This window comes from Rhipicephalus microplus, chromosome 7, assembly GCF_043290135.1.
Source record: "Rhipicephalus microplus isolate Deutch F79 chromosome 7, USDA_Rmic, whole genome shotgun sequence".
Classification (NCBI taxonomy): Eukaryota; Metazoa; Arthropoda; class Arachnida; order Ixodida; family Ixodidae; genus Rhipicephalus; species Rhipicephalus microplus.
The window spans coordinates 133,914,234-133,929,256 of NC_134706.1; the positions used below are offsets into that span (position 1 = coordinate 133,914,234).

The window sequence follows — 15,023 nt, forward strand, 5'->3', positions numbered from 1 at the left end:
TATTGCTCACCATACGTACAATAATGACGTAACAAACGTCATAGCGAGATAAAAATCACAAATAAAGAAAAGCGACACTATGGGTGTCGCTTTTCTACAAGGATGATGAAACTAAAGAGATATTGATCGAGGCGCCGTCTTTTGGACGTCCCGAAGAAGGGACGTCTACACTACGTCTCGAGCGGGTCCTCGTAGAGACGTTTCAGCAGCGGACTCATGGCGCCCCCGCACGCGCCCAGCGGATCGTCCAGGTGAGTGTCCAGCGCGGCCAGGCACAGGCGGCCGTGACCGTCGAGCGCCATGCGAGCCAGCTTGTGGCGCAGCGCTTCGGGTCCTTCAAGGGCGGCCACCGTGGAGCCGCTGCGTAGCATGCTGCACTCGCGGCTGCGCGAACGCTGCCTTGTCCAGCCGCACACCTGCGTGTGCACCCAGATGGAGGCACGTCGCGTCCAGGTATTCAAGAAGCACAAAGGTCTTGCGAGTTCCGACGTAAGTGTGTTCTTCATCGACGCCGGCAAGACTTTGTCTTCGGGCGTGCTACCTCGTGCTACCTCGGCAATATTTGGCGCAAAGTGACACAAGGAACAGACGGGAGGACACCACACAGGCGCTAATGGACACAACAAAGGACACAACACGAGCGCTTGCGCATTTGTTGTTTGCATTGTTGTTTTTGCACTGTCATTCACACGTGTTGGGTCCTTTGTGCATGCACTGGCGTACGACGAGTTCTCCATTAGAAAAGGGGGGGAGGGGTGCAGTATCATCGCAGCTACTCGCCACCTCTTCCCTAAGCGAGCTTCGTAATGAATGAAGTGTACGTGAAAGTTAAAAAGTAGGCATTTCTGAAAATGCAGCACTTATTGGTCCTCGGTAACCATTGTTGTCCTAATTCTTGCGCGGCCATAACCCTGTAAATTAAACAATAGCGAGAGAGGTCTGAATGAGAGGAGCTGCCGTACAAGATTCGGCGCCCCCTAAGATGCCTAATCTTCAGATGTAAAGACTGGCCGACGAATAGACACGTCTTCTTAGTGGAATATTCGTCTTGAAATAGACAAGTCACATTAAATTGCGAAAACCATTGTTTACTGCGCCGCCAGAGCTATAAAGTGTAATAATATCCGAAATCCAACGTCCTATATTTTGGATATGATCACGATGGAGGCCGTAGCTGAGGGCTTCGGAAATATAGACCATCTGGTCTGTATAGTGCACTGACATGACACACCATACGCGTGCCTCTGCGGGTTGTTGATGTTTCCTTCTACGTAATAGATCGTCGGCAGACACCAACGGCTTCACAGACGTTACAGAAGTAGCGCTCCATACACTCGTCCTCTACTTTCCTATCAATCGTTGGTACAGTGAGCGTTAAAGGAAACCGCTGCCGATGCGAAAAATGCCCCACGCCTGCACGTGGCCACCTTTACCTCAAAGTAGGCTGCCTTGCCCGGCGTGCCAGTGATGGACTGCGGCTCGCCGGGTCCGGCGCTGGCGCCGTCGCCCTCGCTGATGTCACCGACTATGGCGCCGACAGCCGCCGTGCCATAATCGGCTAGGCGGTACGTGACGGCTGCCAGTGAGTGAGTGATGCACAGCTTGCCCCAGTGACCGTGGAAGAGCCGGGCCGCCAGGGAATCCAAAAGGGCGCGCACGCTTGGCCCCTGGACAGCTTCGTAAGGGCTAGCGCAGCGAGGCCACGGGCTAGATGGACCGTACATGGAGTGCGCCTGCGAGCAACAAAGACGGTGTGAGCCGAGAAGGTACGAACTTTCGCATTCAATACGTGCACTCACATCACCCCTTAACCAGCAGTTTCCATTTCAGCTGTAGAGTGGTTATAGTCCTCCACTACCGATTTGAAGGTCGTGGGATAGAATCCCGGCCGCAGTCGACGTATTTTGGTGGAAGCGAAATCCTAGAGGCCCATTTACTTAGATTTAGGTGCACGTTAAAGCACAATAGTAGACCGAAACTTTCGAAGCTCATTATGACGCGCACCTGTCATAATCGTGTCGCATGTTTTGGATGTTGAAGTCGAACCCTCATCACTATTACATCACGACTTGGACATCTTGAACGCAGCTTAAATAAAAAAAAAGTCAGTTTCGCTGCAAGAGCGCAGGAATGAATGTGATAGCAAACAAATTGGGACGTCACACGAAGAAAGACTAGCTGCTCACTTCTTCAGCAAAAACGGCCGGTGCCGCGAGACATGTGACATTCAAGCAGTCCATGGCTGCAGCGTAAGTATTGCGATAAAAAAAATAGGCGCACGACCGCGGTCGACCACAACCGTTAGGTCAAGCGCAGAGCTGAAGGTGGGCAGGCCCACTCTGTCGAAAAGAAAAAAAAAGGGGGGGGGGGGCGTACCAAGCGCGTGCTTTGGCCCTTTGCGCCATCTCGTAGTTGATAGTGAACACGCATACGCCACGCTGAAGCAGCTCGGAGATGTGCGTGCCAACTCATAGATTAATGTTAATGGTGTATATACACCAACAACAAGCGAGTACCTCACATGGCAGGGAGGCGGAGCAAACTGATTCGTTTTGTTTTGACTACGTTTTATCGAATGAGAAAAAAAAGGGGAGGGGGGCGATAACTTTGAGGCTTTCGACGTTTCAGCAGCCAACGCTCACTTAAATCAGCTAAGAGGCATTATTTTGTGAAAGATCGACAGACGGCTCATATCTTTGTAGAGCTGTCTTATCCACACTCAATTCGCTTCGAAGCGATACACAGTACGAAGGTCGCTTCGCTCGCTGCTGCAGCGCCCGTGTTTCCTTGAGCTTCACCAGGTCGCATACTAATTGAGTTAGCTGCTGTAACCTTCTCATAGCATTAAATATAATTCTATCTCATTAGATTCTTCTTTTTTATGACTATAGGCTTCTATGTCGTCTCATGAAGCTTTCAATGATTTTATCTCATCGATAGGTCAGAACCACTTCATGGTGCTAGCACTTATGTTCTTTGAGGAGCATACCAGCATTCTGCCCCCGCCATCCAGAAGTCCAGCGTTCACTCGCAACATATGAAACAACAATAAATACTCAGACAAGAAAACGCAATGGTTCCAGTTCCGAGTTACATAGAATAAATAAAATATTGGAGCATGGGTTTAGTTAAGAGCGACATAAATGTAAGGATAATAATAAAAATTAATTTATTTATTTCACCGAAAGAGCAAACTTTTCTTACGAACAACTACGGACTTGTATGAGGAAGTATTAAAATCGTTGATAATTTTGCCCAGATTTTCCTGTTCGCCCTGCGACCAAAAACAACATATTCCATCGGGTGGAAACAAAGTCTCGAACCTGGACCACGACGAAGTCGGTCAGCTTGGCTAGCGGCGCCAACTGTGACGCCACCTCGACAAAGTGCTCCTGCGGTGGCAAGGTCACGACGAGCAGGAAATCGCGGGGTGCCAGCGGTCGCCTCAGCCGCGTTCGCAGCAGCCGCACCAGGTCCGTGAGGGCGTGAGCGTCGCCGGCGCGGCCGCACCGACCGCCAGGGGTAGACCAGTGAAGGTTGACACCGTCGTAGCCAAGCGTTACCAGCGTCTCCTGCGAAGCGCAAGAAGTGCCGCGGACAGCCGTTCACACGTGCGTCCACACAACCGTTCACACATCGCGATTCGCACACGTGTGTTCACACATCGCGATTCGTAAAGCCCGTTCCACATGCGAGCGACTGAGCGGTGGCGGTCGCGGCGATGAGCGACAGTAGGACGTGTCGACGCGAGTTCGTTTCACGTGTGTCGCTTTTGCGCGATGTCGACCGCGCTGATGGGCAGTGCTTCCCACCGCCAAGTCGGAGCGAGTTCCTCTCGGAGCGCACACCCGCTCCTCGACTCCGCTCCTGCCGTCACGTGCACACTGCGTCACTTCTTTACGATTAGTCAGACGTTCTGTTGCGAGCGAATTTTTCACACTCTGTTGATGTTCATCGTATACAGCGTCTGGTAGGCGCTCTAAAAACCTGTTTTGGGCTCGTGCAACAACTGCAGCTTCATTCGTGGGACAAAATCGCTCACATGTGAAACAGGCGTAAACCGTATACGAAGGGAGGCTATGTACGGAAAAATAATGAGGGGAAAGTTGTCCCTTTTAATCACATGACGAACAAGCAGTTCTTTATTGTGAAATTATAGCGTGTGAAAAAGCTTCTGTCACTATGCATTTTCTGTGCAGCGTGAAGGGTTAGGGGATACCGATCACACATGAGTTCCCACATCGCGATGCGTGAGGCGTATACCGAGGGCCGCTACTTACGGAGAAAAAAGTGTATGGACAACCATGAACATTTTTTTCTTCGCAGGCATTCGCGGTCGAGTACTGTAAATGTTCCAAATATCCAGAAAAAAATGTAATAAATCTAGTATGAAATAGATGGTTCAAATTTATGTTGGATACATATATGTTACTTGTTATAAGAGCCATTTAACTGTTAAGATGATTAGTGGAAATGAATTGAACGAATAAACTGAAAGCACTAGACTGTTTTGTTTTTTTCCTGTGAGCAACAGGGGCCTCAATGCACGCGTTCGCCTCGGCTCCCAGGGGGCACGCTTCGGGGCTCTCACGGAGCAGTAAAGCTTGTAGGTTACGCTTAGAATCCTACACAAATGGTTCACTAACGTGTCCCATGCGATAGTTCGGGGGCGCTCCAGAAAGACTCGAGACGACAGACTGGAGTGGAGAGGACGAGATGCGGGGGCTTGGCTAAAAGAACTTAAAAAATATATTTAGCAGCTGATTGTTGTTGTGGCACCTGGCGGAGCAGATCTGGACCACACATTTCTTTCTACGTCGACTCCGAGATTTGTTTCGGCAGCGCTACGAAAATACAACAAATGCACGAATGTGCCTAAGCACGAGTGTCACTACCAGACACCAACGTCAAGGATCAAGGTACGTCTCCAATTTCTGACCCACTGTCCGGGAATATTTAGGCGCAACGCCAATCTTGATACCAATTTTGATGTTTTAACTCATCCCCTATTGTTAAGACTATCCTAACCATCATTTCAGTCTGGGCTAGTAATTGGGAGAAGCTGTGTGGTAGGTACTCACCTTGAGGTCCTTGGCGAACGTTTCCCTGCGGACTTCGTCGGATGCGAGGCGCGACCAGTTCGCGTTGTCGGTGTCTTCGCCGCCCACCGTGAAGAGAAGCTGCGTGCCGTATCCTCGGAGACGAGCAACGCGGGCCAGCTCGGGCATGCCGAATTGCCTGCAAACGAACAAACAAAAAAAGTAACGAATACTGCCACGCCCGTTTTTATTTTTATTTATTTATTTACTTATTTTGCTGTACAGTCGAGCGCAATATGATGGTTATCGCGCGACGGTCGACCTGCCTAACGTCCCAGGGACGAGACGTTAGGCAGGGGCCTAGCGGCATGTCTCGCAACTGTGAAAATCAAGATCGCGCTTTCTTCACTTCCTCATTGGCTGTTATCTGCTACAATAGTCGTCACTACAACAAACTCTACATCCCTTCTCTCAATTTTGAGCCTTCCTTGCGTGTGTATCAGTTGTATTCTTCGCGGACTCTTATCTCAGTAGGTGTTTACAAAATTGCTGGGAAAGATGTGTTGAAGCTGGTACTCGACACTGCTTCGTTTAATCGATTGATATGTAACGTCCTAAAGCCACCATATGGTTATGAGAGACGCCGTAGTGGAGGGCTCCGGAAATTTCGATCACCTGGGGCTACTTAACGTGCACCCGAATCTGAGCTTACGGGCCTACAACTTTTCCGCCTCCATCGGAAACGCAGCCGCAGCACCCGGGATTCGAGCCTGCGACCTGCGGGTCAGCAGCCGAATACCTTAGCCACTAGACCACCACTGTGGGGCAATCCTTGCTATCGCACGCGACTGTACAAAAACTGTCAGGAATGCTCAACACAAACTGCGCACCATGAGTGTTCGAGAAACTTGACGATTGCAGCGAATCGTTTTAAGATTGCGCGCTAGGCGTGAACACTCGAGATTATTCTAGATCTTGCTCGACGACCAGTGATAAGACTTGAAAATTCGATGAGTGATGTACTATATAAAACGGCGCGTTCTTACGGCGACCAGATTTAACGCCCGACGCTGCATTCGCCGCTATCAGTGTATCCGTGCACAGCGTGCGTTGTTCGTTTTAGTCTGAAGTTTCACTTTCCTGGACACAGGTTCGGTCAAATAAAGAACTTCATCTAGGACACAGCGACATCTGCCTTCATCGACGTCACGAGTCCGTGACATCTGGCCAATACGCCTACAAGCTGATAGAATGGGGGGGGGGGGGGGGGGCGTGGGAACACAGTTTGTGCGCAGAGTTCTACATTAGGGGTGTCTCAAGATTCGACACCACCTCCCCCCCCCCCCCCCACCCACGTCATTCAACTGTTTGGTAGAGTTCAAAAACACATATATGCATCGCAACCAATACAAAAATCAAACGGAAGCGATGAATGGCTTCTCACAGCAACCAGACTACAATTTCAGGCTTTTCCGAAGCGTGAAGCAGACAGTTTTCTGAATGTGGTAATTTACATCGGCATTCCACGGTCGCCATTATTACCAAAACCTGCATACTGATAACATATTGCACTTTATTCAACGACGGGGCAGGTCTGACAGATTAAAGAGACCGACAACTGCCCACAACATGAAATGAGATGACTGCACAGATCGAAAGATTGTCCCTTATAGTGACTCAAACCAACCTTTTTTTTCTCGTCAGAAGTGGATTTTTATTTTCATTTCTTCATTGAAAATCGCGAAAAATGACCTGTGGCGTCTCTGGTGGCAAAAAAATGAGCTATCATGAATGTCCTGTAACGTGACCCTGCGTTAATGTACATGGCCAAGAATTTATTGATTAGTACTAAACTATTCTTTGATTCCTTATAGCCTAATAGAATACTTCAGAAAAGCATACATATAAGCTTGCGTTAGTAGTACGCATTAAAGTGGCGCTGCCTTTGCGTGACATATGCGCAGTTCTGTTTTTGATTACTTGGCTTGGCGACGCGGTACAAATGCAGGGGAGCTCTATAGAGCCACACCGCCTCATTGTAACGGCTTGCTATTTTCAAAAACAGTTGTAAAGCGCAGAATAAACGTGGTTAGGCATAGTTCCAGGAAATCCTGCGAAATAAGAACAACGACAACATGCATAAGCCACCAGAAAGGCTACTGGCATCGCTATCAATACTCAGCGTTGCCGGATGAAAAGGCACCGCCATGATCTGAGCCTTTCAGATCGAAAAATACTGCTTATAAAATGACTACGAGCTCTTGGGATTAACTACTGCAGCTATGATCACTACGAAGGGTAAGGTTTCTGTCACGCAGGAAAATACAGGATAAAAAAAAAGTGCCGCCATATCCACGAAGTGAATTATGATGAGTGGGCGAAGCTCTGGAGGTAAACCATGAATCCTTCCTAAATTTTACCCACTCTATTCATTAAAATGCTCCCCCTAGCGCACGTCACCGCACTTAATCGAATCATTGCCTTCCGCCAATGACACGCGCCATATGTGACATCATTCCTATTTTATAACATCTCGCATCTTTCACCATCAACTACAGGTACCGCCGTCTAGTTTATAACATCTTGCGTCTTTTTATCCTCAGCTACAAGTACCACCATCTAGTGAACACTGCAAAAACTAAACGAGAGGTGGCTACATACAGGGGACGCACAGCTCACGCCTTAAGGAGCTTCGCCCCTAAAAGAGTCAGTTGTCGGTCAATTTAAGGGAAAGGGGCATACTTGATATCCCCTTTCCACCTTAATGCGCACGCCTATGCCTGAGAACGCATTGACCCTTCAACTTTGGCGAAAGGGCGCTGAGCATCGAAACGGTTACAATTTCGCAATAACGAAAGCACCATCAACAGTGCGAGAAGCAGCTTAGGTGAGCAAGGGTGATTTCATGGCAGTGCTTACCAGCTTTGGAGATAAGCTAGCTTTGCGGATATGCGCAGAGATCATGTTCCTAAAATTTCACGCAAATTGTTGCCCAGGGTATAGTTGCAGCCAAAAAACAACATGCTGTACATGTTACCGGTAGAGACAGAAAAGGTATGCAACAATGCCACAAAATGATGAGGATGATATGTGGGGTTTAACGTCCCAAACCCACCATAAGAGACGCCGTAGTGGAGGGCTCTGGAAATTTCGACCACCTGGGGTTCTTTAACGTGCACCCAAATCTGAGCACACGGCCTACAACGTTTCCGCCTGCATTGGAAATGCAGCTGCCGCAGCCTGGATTTGATCCCGCGACCTGCGGGTTAGCAGCCGAGTACCTTAGCCACTAGACCACCGCGGCGGGAATGCCACAAAATGCACAATTTTCTTTTCATTGCTTCTCTTTTAAGTTGACCTCCCAACTTCAGATTTTCAAGTTCATATAAGCTAGCTCCACTCACAATCGTATTACACGGCAGTCAAAAGGCACACCTGTCGAATCCCGGGTTCCGGTACGCCAGCCGGTCGTCGTGAAGCGCGAAGGGTGCATGGTATACGGCGTGCGTGCAGTATCGCAGCGCCATCTGCCGTGGGAAGTAGGCGTAAGGCGGCGGTAACCGGTGGGCACGCCGGTCGTAAAAGCAGAGCACAGCACGTGAACCGTTGCGCACCAGGCGCGGAGCGAGGAACTCCAGCTCGCTCGCGTTCCACGAATCTTCACGCTCCTACGAGTCGGTAATTGAGCATAAGTTAACAGCCCGCGTTTTCTTTATTAAAGACTTCTTAAGATACTTGAACACAGAAATTTTGGCGTCTGTTTGTCACACGATTCAGATACCTGGCCAAAGTTCAAGCATTTGCTAACACCCTACCACCTTGAACTGGTGGCTGCGTTATTACTTGTAAACACTGTCGATCAAAAAGCAAATTTTATGCTTATCTGAAGCGCTACGTCAATACGTAGGTATTATAGGTAGTGTCTTCGTTTACTAGAAAAAAAACATACATGCGTAATATTAATGACCCTAGTGTTTCTTACGTTGCGCGCAGAAAATGCAACGCTTTGCACGAAAAGCAGTCTGCTGGCGATATAGTGCTGCCACCTGGCTGTGGCCCTGGGTTCTGCATAAGTTCCTGTTGCTCGACGCCACCGCCAGATGACGTTCATATCTCTTGCAGCGCCTCCTCTATTTGATTAATGCCAGCCACATGTGGCTGATTCAACATAGCCTGGACGCTGTCTGAGCGTGGCCTCCGAGATAAGCCGGCGGCTGTAGCAAGAAGATGCACCTTGACTGCGCGCGTATAACGTATCTGGGATAGGTAACAACGTACAACACGGCCGATGGTCCGACTGAAATCGCACGCTGTGCTTGGCATACGAGCGCCGCTAAACTCATGGCGAAGGATCGCCTTCTCGCAGCGCCTTCGGGTGGCGACAAAATTACACTTCACCGCGGGTAAATGCGCTGGATTGGGACTGCCGTAGTTACGGTGCGCCGCCGGCTAATCTTGAAGGCCATGGTCTGAGGCAAGGCAAAGAAGACTAACGCCTTTCGACGAGATTTGGAGTGAAACACGCATGTAAGCGGCCACTTTTTTTTCTTTATATACGAATAACAAAGCTCAGCACGAAACACGTGACAACAAAAGTTAGGCAGTCCCTTATGCGCTTTCGCCTAAGACAACCAAAAGTCGAAAGCCATTTCTTTTCTTCCGAGTCGATTGCGCTGCCACCTGAAAACTTTCTGCGCCTCACGAGGTTTTTTTTCAATCCCTCCATGATCGTCCCAGCGTTGATCAAGCGAAGACGTCATCAGATTATCCTACATCTTCGTGTGACGTCGCGACGATATCACAAAATTACGGTGGCCCGTGACGTGACGATGAAGTCATCACTCGGCGATTGATTTTTGTATCAGTGGTGTTGACGTCGCCACCGCTGAGGCCACCGACGGTTACATTTTGCGTTCCATGAGACAGGCTTTCGAAACCATAACAACCACGTGCCCGTTATGGTGTCTTTGTAGTACTTTATATAGTAGTTCAGCGGAACCTCATTGATACGTTTCCACTTAATAAGATTTTGGTCTAGCAGGTGCAACGCACTTGTATTTCGATAGCGAATATGTGGACACTGCAGACTCATTTTTGCCGTTGGTGTCGGTTTCGCCGTGAGGTTCCAATAAAGTCCAAGCGATGATACCATTACTTGGCGCGTCGTAAGTGTTATGTGCGTGTGAAGAACAGATAGATAGATAGATAGATAGATAGATAGATAGATAGATAGATAGATAGATAGATAGATAGATAGATAGATAGATAGATAGATAGATAGATAGATAGATGGATAGTGCTGCAGATAACAAGTCCGGCCAAATGACGCCCCTCGGCGCATGCGTCATTGTAAAACTTTCCTTCTTTCTCTCCTCTTGCTTTCCTATATATATTTCCGAGCTCGAAATAAAGGCGGTTGGTTTGCACTGCCACATCGACTGATTTCCTTGTCACCGCGGCCGGCCTATGGCCGGTAGAACGTAACAGTGGCGACGAGAATTCTACAGCAGCAAGAAGGCCAGCATATGCCCACAAGCGACGGCCTGCAGAACGAACCCACCAGCCATGGCACACCAGCTACCGGAATTCGAAGACGCAAAAGATAAGTGGCAGGCGTACTTGGTAAAGGTGGAGGCTTACTTTGAAGCTAATGATGTGAAGGACGATGCTAAGAAGAGGGCCCTGCTGGTAGCCGCGCTTGGAACAAAGACAATTGAAATCTTGAACGGGAAAGTAGCGCCGAAGAAACCTAATGCTCTGACCTACGCGGAAGTTGTGCAGACGTTAAACAGCTACTACGACCCAGTGCCGAATGAAATTTCAGAAAGTTTCAAATTCTTCCATCGCTGCCAGCAAGAAGGGGAGTCTGTGCATGCATTTATTGTGGCAATTCGACAGATGGCCCAGAATTGCAACTTTTCGACGATGCTGGACAGAATGATAAGGGACCGTATTGTGTGTGGAGTCAGGTCCAAGAATTTGCAAAAGCAGCTGCTAGCAAAGAAAGACCTTAATCTTCAAGAAGCCGAGGCCCTGGCCCTGGCCGCAGAAAGCGCCGAACGCGATTCGCAAGGTATTACTTCGGACAAAGAGCAAGCGAGTTTGCTCAAGTTGAGTGCTCAATATGAGTCGCGCGCGAAGACGGCGGGCGTACAACAATGCAATTGTTGTGGAAAGCAGGGTCACAGAACCAATGCTTGTCGCCTAATCCAGCGCAGATGCTTCAAATGTACACGGCGAGGGCATTTAGCCAGAATGTGCGCGGTGAACGACAAAACAAGCAGAATGCTAGCAGTGACAGCACAGGCGACAGAAACGGAAGACAGTGATAACAGTGCGTCGCAGATTTGGTCGTTGACCACTAAGCGCTCGCTCATACCCCCTATAAGAAAGGAATTCGCGTGGAACGGCATTCAAGTAACGATGGACATCGATACGGGCTCGCCTGTTTGCGTCATTCCTAAGAGCATCTACGAGACGTACTGTCATCAGTGGCCGCAGCTACAGAAGTCAGAACTACAGCTTTCATGCTATCTGGGCAGACTTCCGCTTCTCGGCGCAATAACAATGCCGGTTTCCTACGAAGGTACAACAGTGCAATGTACCTTGACTGTTTTAGACTGCGAGGGGCCCAGTCTTTGCGGTCGGGATCTGCTGAAAAAATTAACCGACGAATGTATCCAGGTTCTCAACGTGTATCCGCAGCCTTCAAGGTCAAGCCAAGCCCAGGAGGTCATTCCGAAGCTGCTCCAGAAAAACGCTGACCTTTTCACTGAGGGCACTGGTCTCATGAAAGGTCCGCCGGCCCGACTGCATATCAAGACCGGATCAACCCCCAAGTTTTTCAAGGCAAGAAAAATTCCTTTTGCACTTCGCGATAAAGTGTCAAAGGAGCTTGACAGATTAGTATCCGCTGGCATAATCTCTCCAGTTCCTCATTCCGAATGGGCGACGCCCATTGTTCCAGTTTTGAAGAAGGACGGAACGGTGCGCATATGCGGTGATTTCAAGGTGACTTTAAACCCAGTGTGCGAGGTTGAGCAGTACCCATTGCCTGTCATAGACGACATATTTGCAAATTTACGTGGAGGGAAGAAATTCAGTATATTGGACCTTCGCGATGCATACAACCAGGTCGAGCTAGATGAAGACTCGCGGAAACTAGCAGTGATAAATACACCGAAGGGGCTGTTCTGCTACAATAGATTGCCGTTTGGCATCGCGTCAGCTCCTGCGATATTCCAACGGAAGATTGAATCGGTGCTACAAGGGCTGCCAGGGACACAGGCATATCTGGATGATGTGCTGATAGCCGAGAGCAACAACAATGAAAATGCTAATCTGGAAGCAGTGTTGCAGCGATTCCGCGAGTACGGCATCAAGCTTCGTGCAGAAAAGTGCAGGTTTTGTGAATCGTCGGTGACGTATCTGGGACATCGTATTGATACCGAGGGACTACATCCGCTCGAAAAGAACGTCGACGCAATCAGACTGGCCCCGTTGCCACGAAATGTTGCTGAGTTGCGATCCTTTTTAGGAATGGTCACTTTTTACAATAAGTTTCTGCCAAATCTTTCCACTGTGCTTGCACCTTTGTATAAGCTTCTTGAAAAAGGCGCAAAATGGGTTTGGCACACGAAAGAAAACTCGGCATTTCAGAAGGCAAAGAGCGCTTTGTGTTCGGCCCCAGTGCTAACGTATTTTGATCCGCAGCTGGAGTTGCTGCTGGAATGCGACGCTTCCCCTTACGGTGTCGGTGCTACCCTGTTTCACCGTATAAATGGCGAAGACAGGCCAATTGGGTTCCGGTCACGAACGCTCACCTCAGCTGAAATGAAGTACTCTCAAATCGAGCGAGAAGCTTTAGCCTTAGTGTTTGGCGTGACACGGTTCCGCGATTACCTCTTGGGTCGGGAGTTCACGTTAGTAACAGATCACCGTCCTTTGCTGGGGCTACTGAGACCGGACCGTCAGACTTCTGTTATGGCTGCCGCACGCATTCAGCGATGGGCGCTTTTGCTCGGCGCGTATAAATACAAGCTTATTTGTAAACCCGGCAGTCAGATGTTAATCTCTGATGCCCTAAGCCGCTTACCACAATCCTTGCAGGAGCCGGAAGCAGAAACGGAAAACCTCACGGAAATGGTGCTTCTCATTGACCAGCTGGACGAGCCCGCGGTTTCGCACAAAGAACTTCAAGCACTCACAGAAGCGGACGCCGTTTTACAAGAAGTATGTAGGTACGTGACTGAAGGATGGCCTTCCGTCGCGGGTGACAGCAGAGAAATGGTCGAATACTGGAAAAGGCGACATGAGTTGTCTGTCGAGAAGGGCATGTTATTCTGGGGCCATCGGGTAGTGATACCAAGAACGGCGCGTGAGAAGCTATTGAAATTGTTGCACGAATCGCATCAGGGAGCGTCCACCATGAAGACAAGGGCAAGGGTTAGCTTTTGGTGGCCCGGTCTGGATCAAGACATCCAGAGGGCCGCTTCAGACTGCAAAAATTGTGTGCAAGCTTTGCCTATGCCCCCGGAACGGAACCGCGTCAGTTGGCCAATTTCGCGTGAGAGGTGGTCGCGGTTGCACGCAGATTACGCAGGACCTATTTCCAACAAAATGCTGTTGGTAATCGTGGATGCACACAGCAATTGGATAGAAGCCATTCCAGTATCGCGAGCAACCGCTAATGCAACGGTGGATTCTATGCGAACCTTGTTCAGCCGTTTTGGATTACCGCGCACCATAGTTACCGACAACGGTACGCCTTTTACAGGGGCAGAATTTGCTCAATTTGTGCAGAAAAATGGAATCGAGCACATTCGTACCCCTCCTTACCACCCTCAAAGCAATGGGCTCGCAGAACGCGCCGTGCGAACCCTTAAGGATGGGTTGAAGAGAATGCCCGGAGTAGAACTGTCAACGGCTCTGTCAAGAATTCTTTGTAACTATAGGAATTCGCCACAAGCTTCAGGGGTTTCGCCGTCTGAGCTACTTTTGGGTTACCGTTTGCGTACTAGACTGGATATTTGCTTTTCTCCCAGGAACCACGAATTGCCGAAGAATCCAGGTGCTGAGTCTGCGAGTTGGTACTTCGCTCCTGGAGATGCCGTCTATGTGCGCAACTACGGTGTTGGGGACAAGTGGACGCCAGGCAAAGTGAAATCGACGAGTGGGGCACGTCTCGTCACTGTAGCAACGGAAGACGGCGTCGTTCGACGTCATGTCGACCAGGTGCGAAAACGTTCATCCGACACAGGTGCAAGCCGAGAAACAGCGACTCCAGAAGAACCGCCACCCGAGGGACAACACCGAACCACCCAGGATGCTCCGAAATGCGAAGCGGATGACCTTTCCGAAAGCCCTGTCCCCGAGTTACGTCGGTCCACAAGAATCAGAAAGCCCGTGGAACGCTACGGCTCCTAGGGGGAAGGAATGCTGCAGATAACAAGTCCGGCCAAATGACGCCCCTCGGCGCATGCGTCATTGTAAAACTTTCCTTCTTTCTCTCCTCTTGCTTTCCTATATATATTTCCGAGCTCGAAATAAAGGCGGTTGGTTTGCACTGCCACATCGACTGATTTCCTTGTCACCGCGGCCGGCCTATGGCCGGTAGAACGTAACAGATAGATAGATAGAAAGATAGATAGATAGATAGATAGACAGACAGACAGACAGACAGACAGACAGACAGACAGACAGACAGACAGACAGACAGACAGATAGATAGATAGATAGATAGATAGATAGATAGATAGATAGATAGATAGATAGATAGATAGATAGATAGATAGATAGATAGATAGATAGATAGATAGATAGATAGATAGATAGATAGATAGATAGATAGATAGATAGATAGATAGATAGATAGATAGATAGATAGATAGATAGATAGATAGATAGATAGATAGATAGATAGATAGATAGATAGATAGATAGATAGATAGATAGATAGATAGATAGATAGATAGATGACGTCGA

General features: G+C 49.0%; 2 protein-coding genes across 3 annotated transcripts; one reads left to right on the top strand and one right to left on the bottom strand.

Annotated features, from left to right (window-relative positions):
- Positions 1-9,505, bottom strand: LOC142767873 (chitotriosidase-1-like). Its single transcript, XM_075870122.1, has 6 exons — positions 9,476-9,505; positions 8,475-8,707; positions 5,082-5,238; positions 3,324-3,572; positions 1,434-1,733; positions 1-416 (listed from the first exon to the last, which is right to left on the bottom strand). The coding sequence occupies exons 1-6, from the start codon at positions 9,503-9,505 to the stop codon at positions 171-173; spliced, it is 1,215 nt and encodes a 404-aa protein (XP_075726237.1). The 3' UTR covers positions 1-170.
- Positions 9,506-10,464: 959 nt separating this feature from the next.
- On the top strand, positions 10,465-14,610 carry LOC142767634 (uncharacterized). 2 transcript variants are annotated; one of them, XM_075869750.1, is made up of 2 exons: positions 10,465-13,279; positions 14,084-14,610. In XM_075869750.1, the coding sequence occupies exons 1-2, from the start codon at positions 10,605-10,607 to the stop codon at positions 14,463-14,465; spliced, it is 3,057 nt and encodes a 1,018-aa protein (XP_075725865.1). In that variant the 5' UTR covers positions 10,465-10,604; the 3' UTR covers positions 14,466-14,610. The 2 variants fall into 2 exon arrangements, with proteins under 2 accessions (XP_075725865.1, XP_075725866.1); XM_075869751.1 differs by having other exon boundaries at positions 10,465-11,888; positions 13,149-14,610.
- Positions 14,611-15,023: the final 413 nt, after the last annotated feature.

Bases quoted from the DNA above. Each gene is read 5' to 3' on its own strand.
- LOC142767634 (XM_075869750.1), top strand. From the start codon at position 10,605: ATGGCACACCAGCTACCGGAATTCGAAGACGCAAAAGATAAGTGGCAG. The intron at 13,280-14,083 runs GTACGTGACTGA...CTTTTCTCCCAG, and splicing joins GTTTTACAAGAAGTATGTAG to GAACCACGAATTGCCGAAGA.
- LOC142767873 (XM_075870122.1), bottom strand. From the start codon at position 9,505: ATGGCCTTCAAGATTAGCCGGCGGCGCACC. The intron at 8,708-9,475 runs GTAACTACGGCA...ACCGACTCGTAG, and splicing joins AGATTAGCCGGCGGCGCACC to GAGCGTGAAGATTCGTGGAA. The intron at 1,734-3,323 runs GTTCGAGACTTT...TGTTGCTCGCAG, and splicing joins CCGACTTCGTCGTGGTCCAG to GCGCACTCCATGTACGGTCC.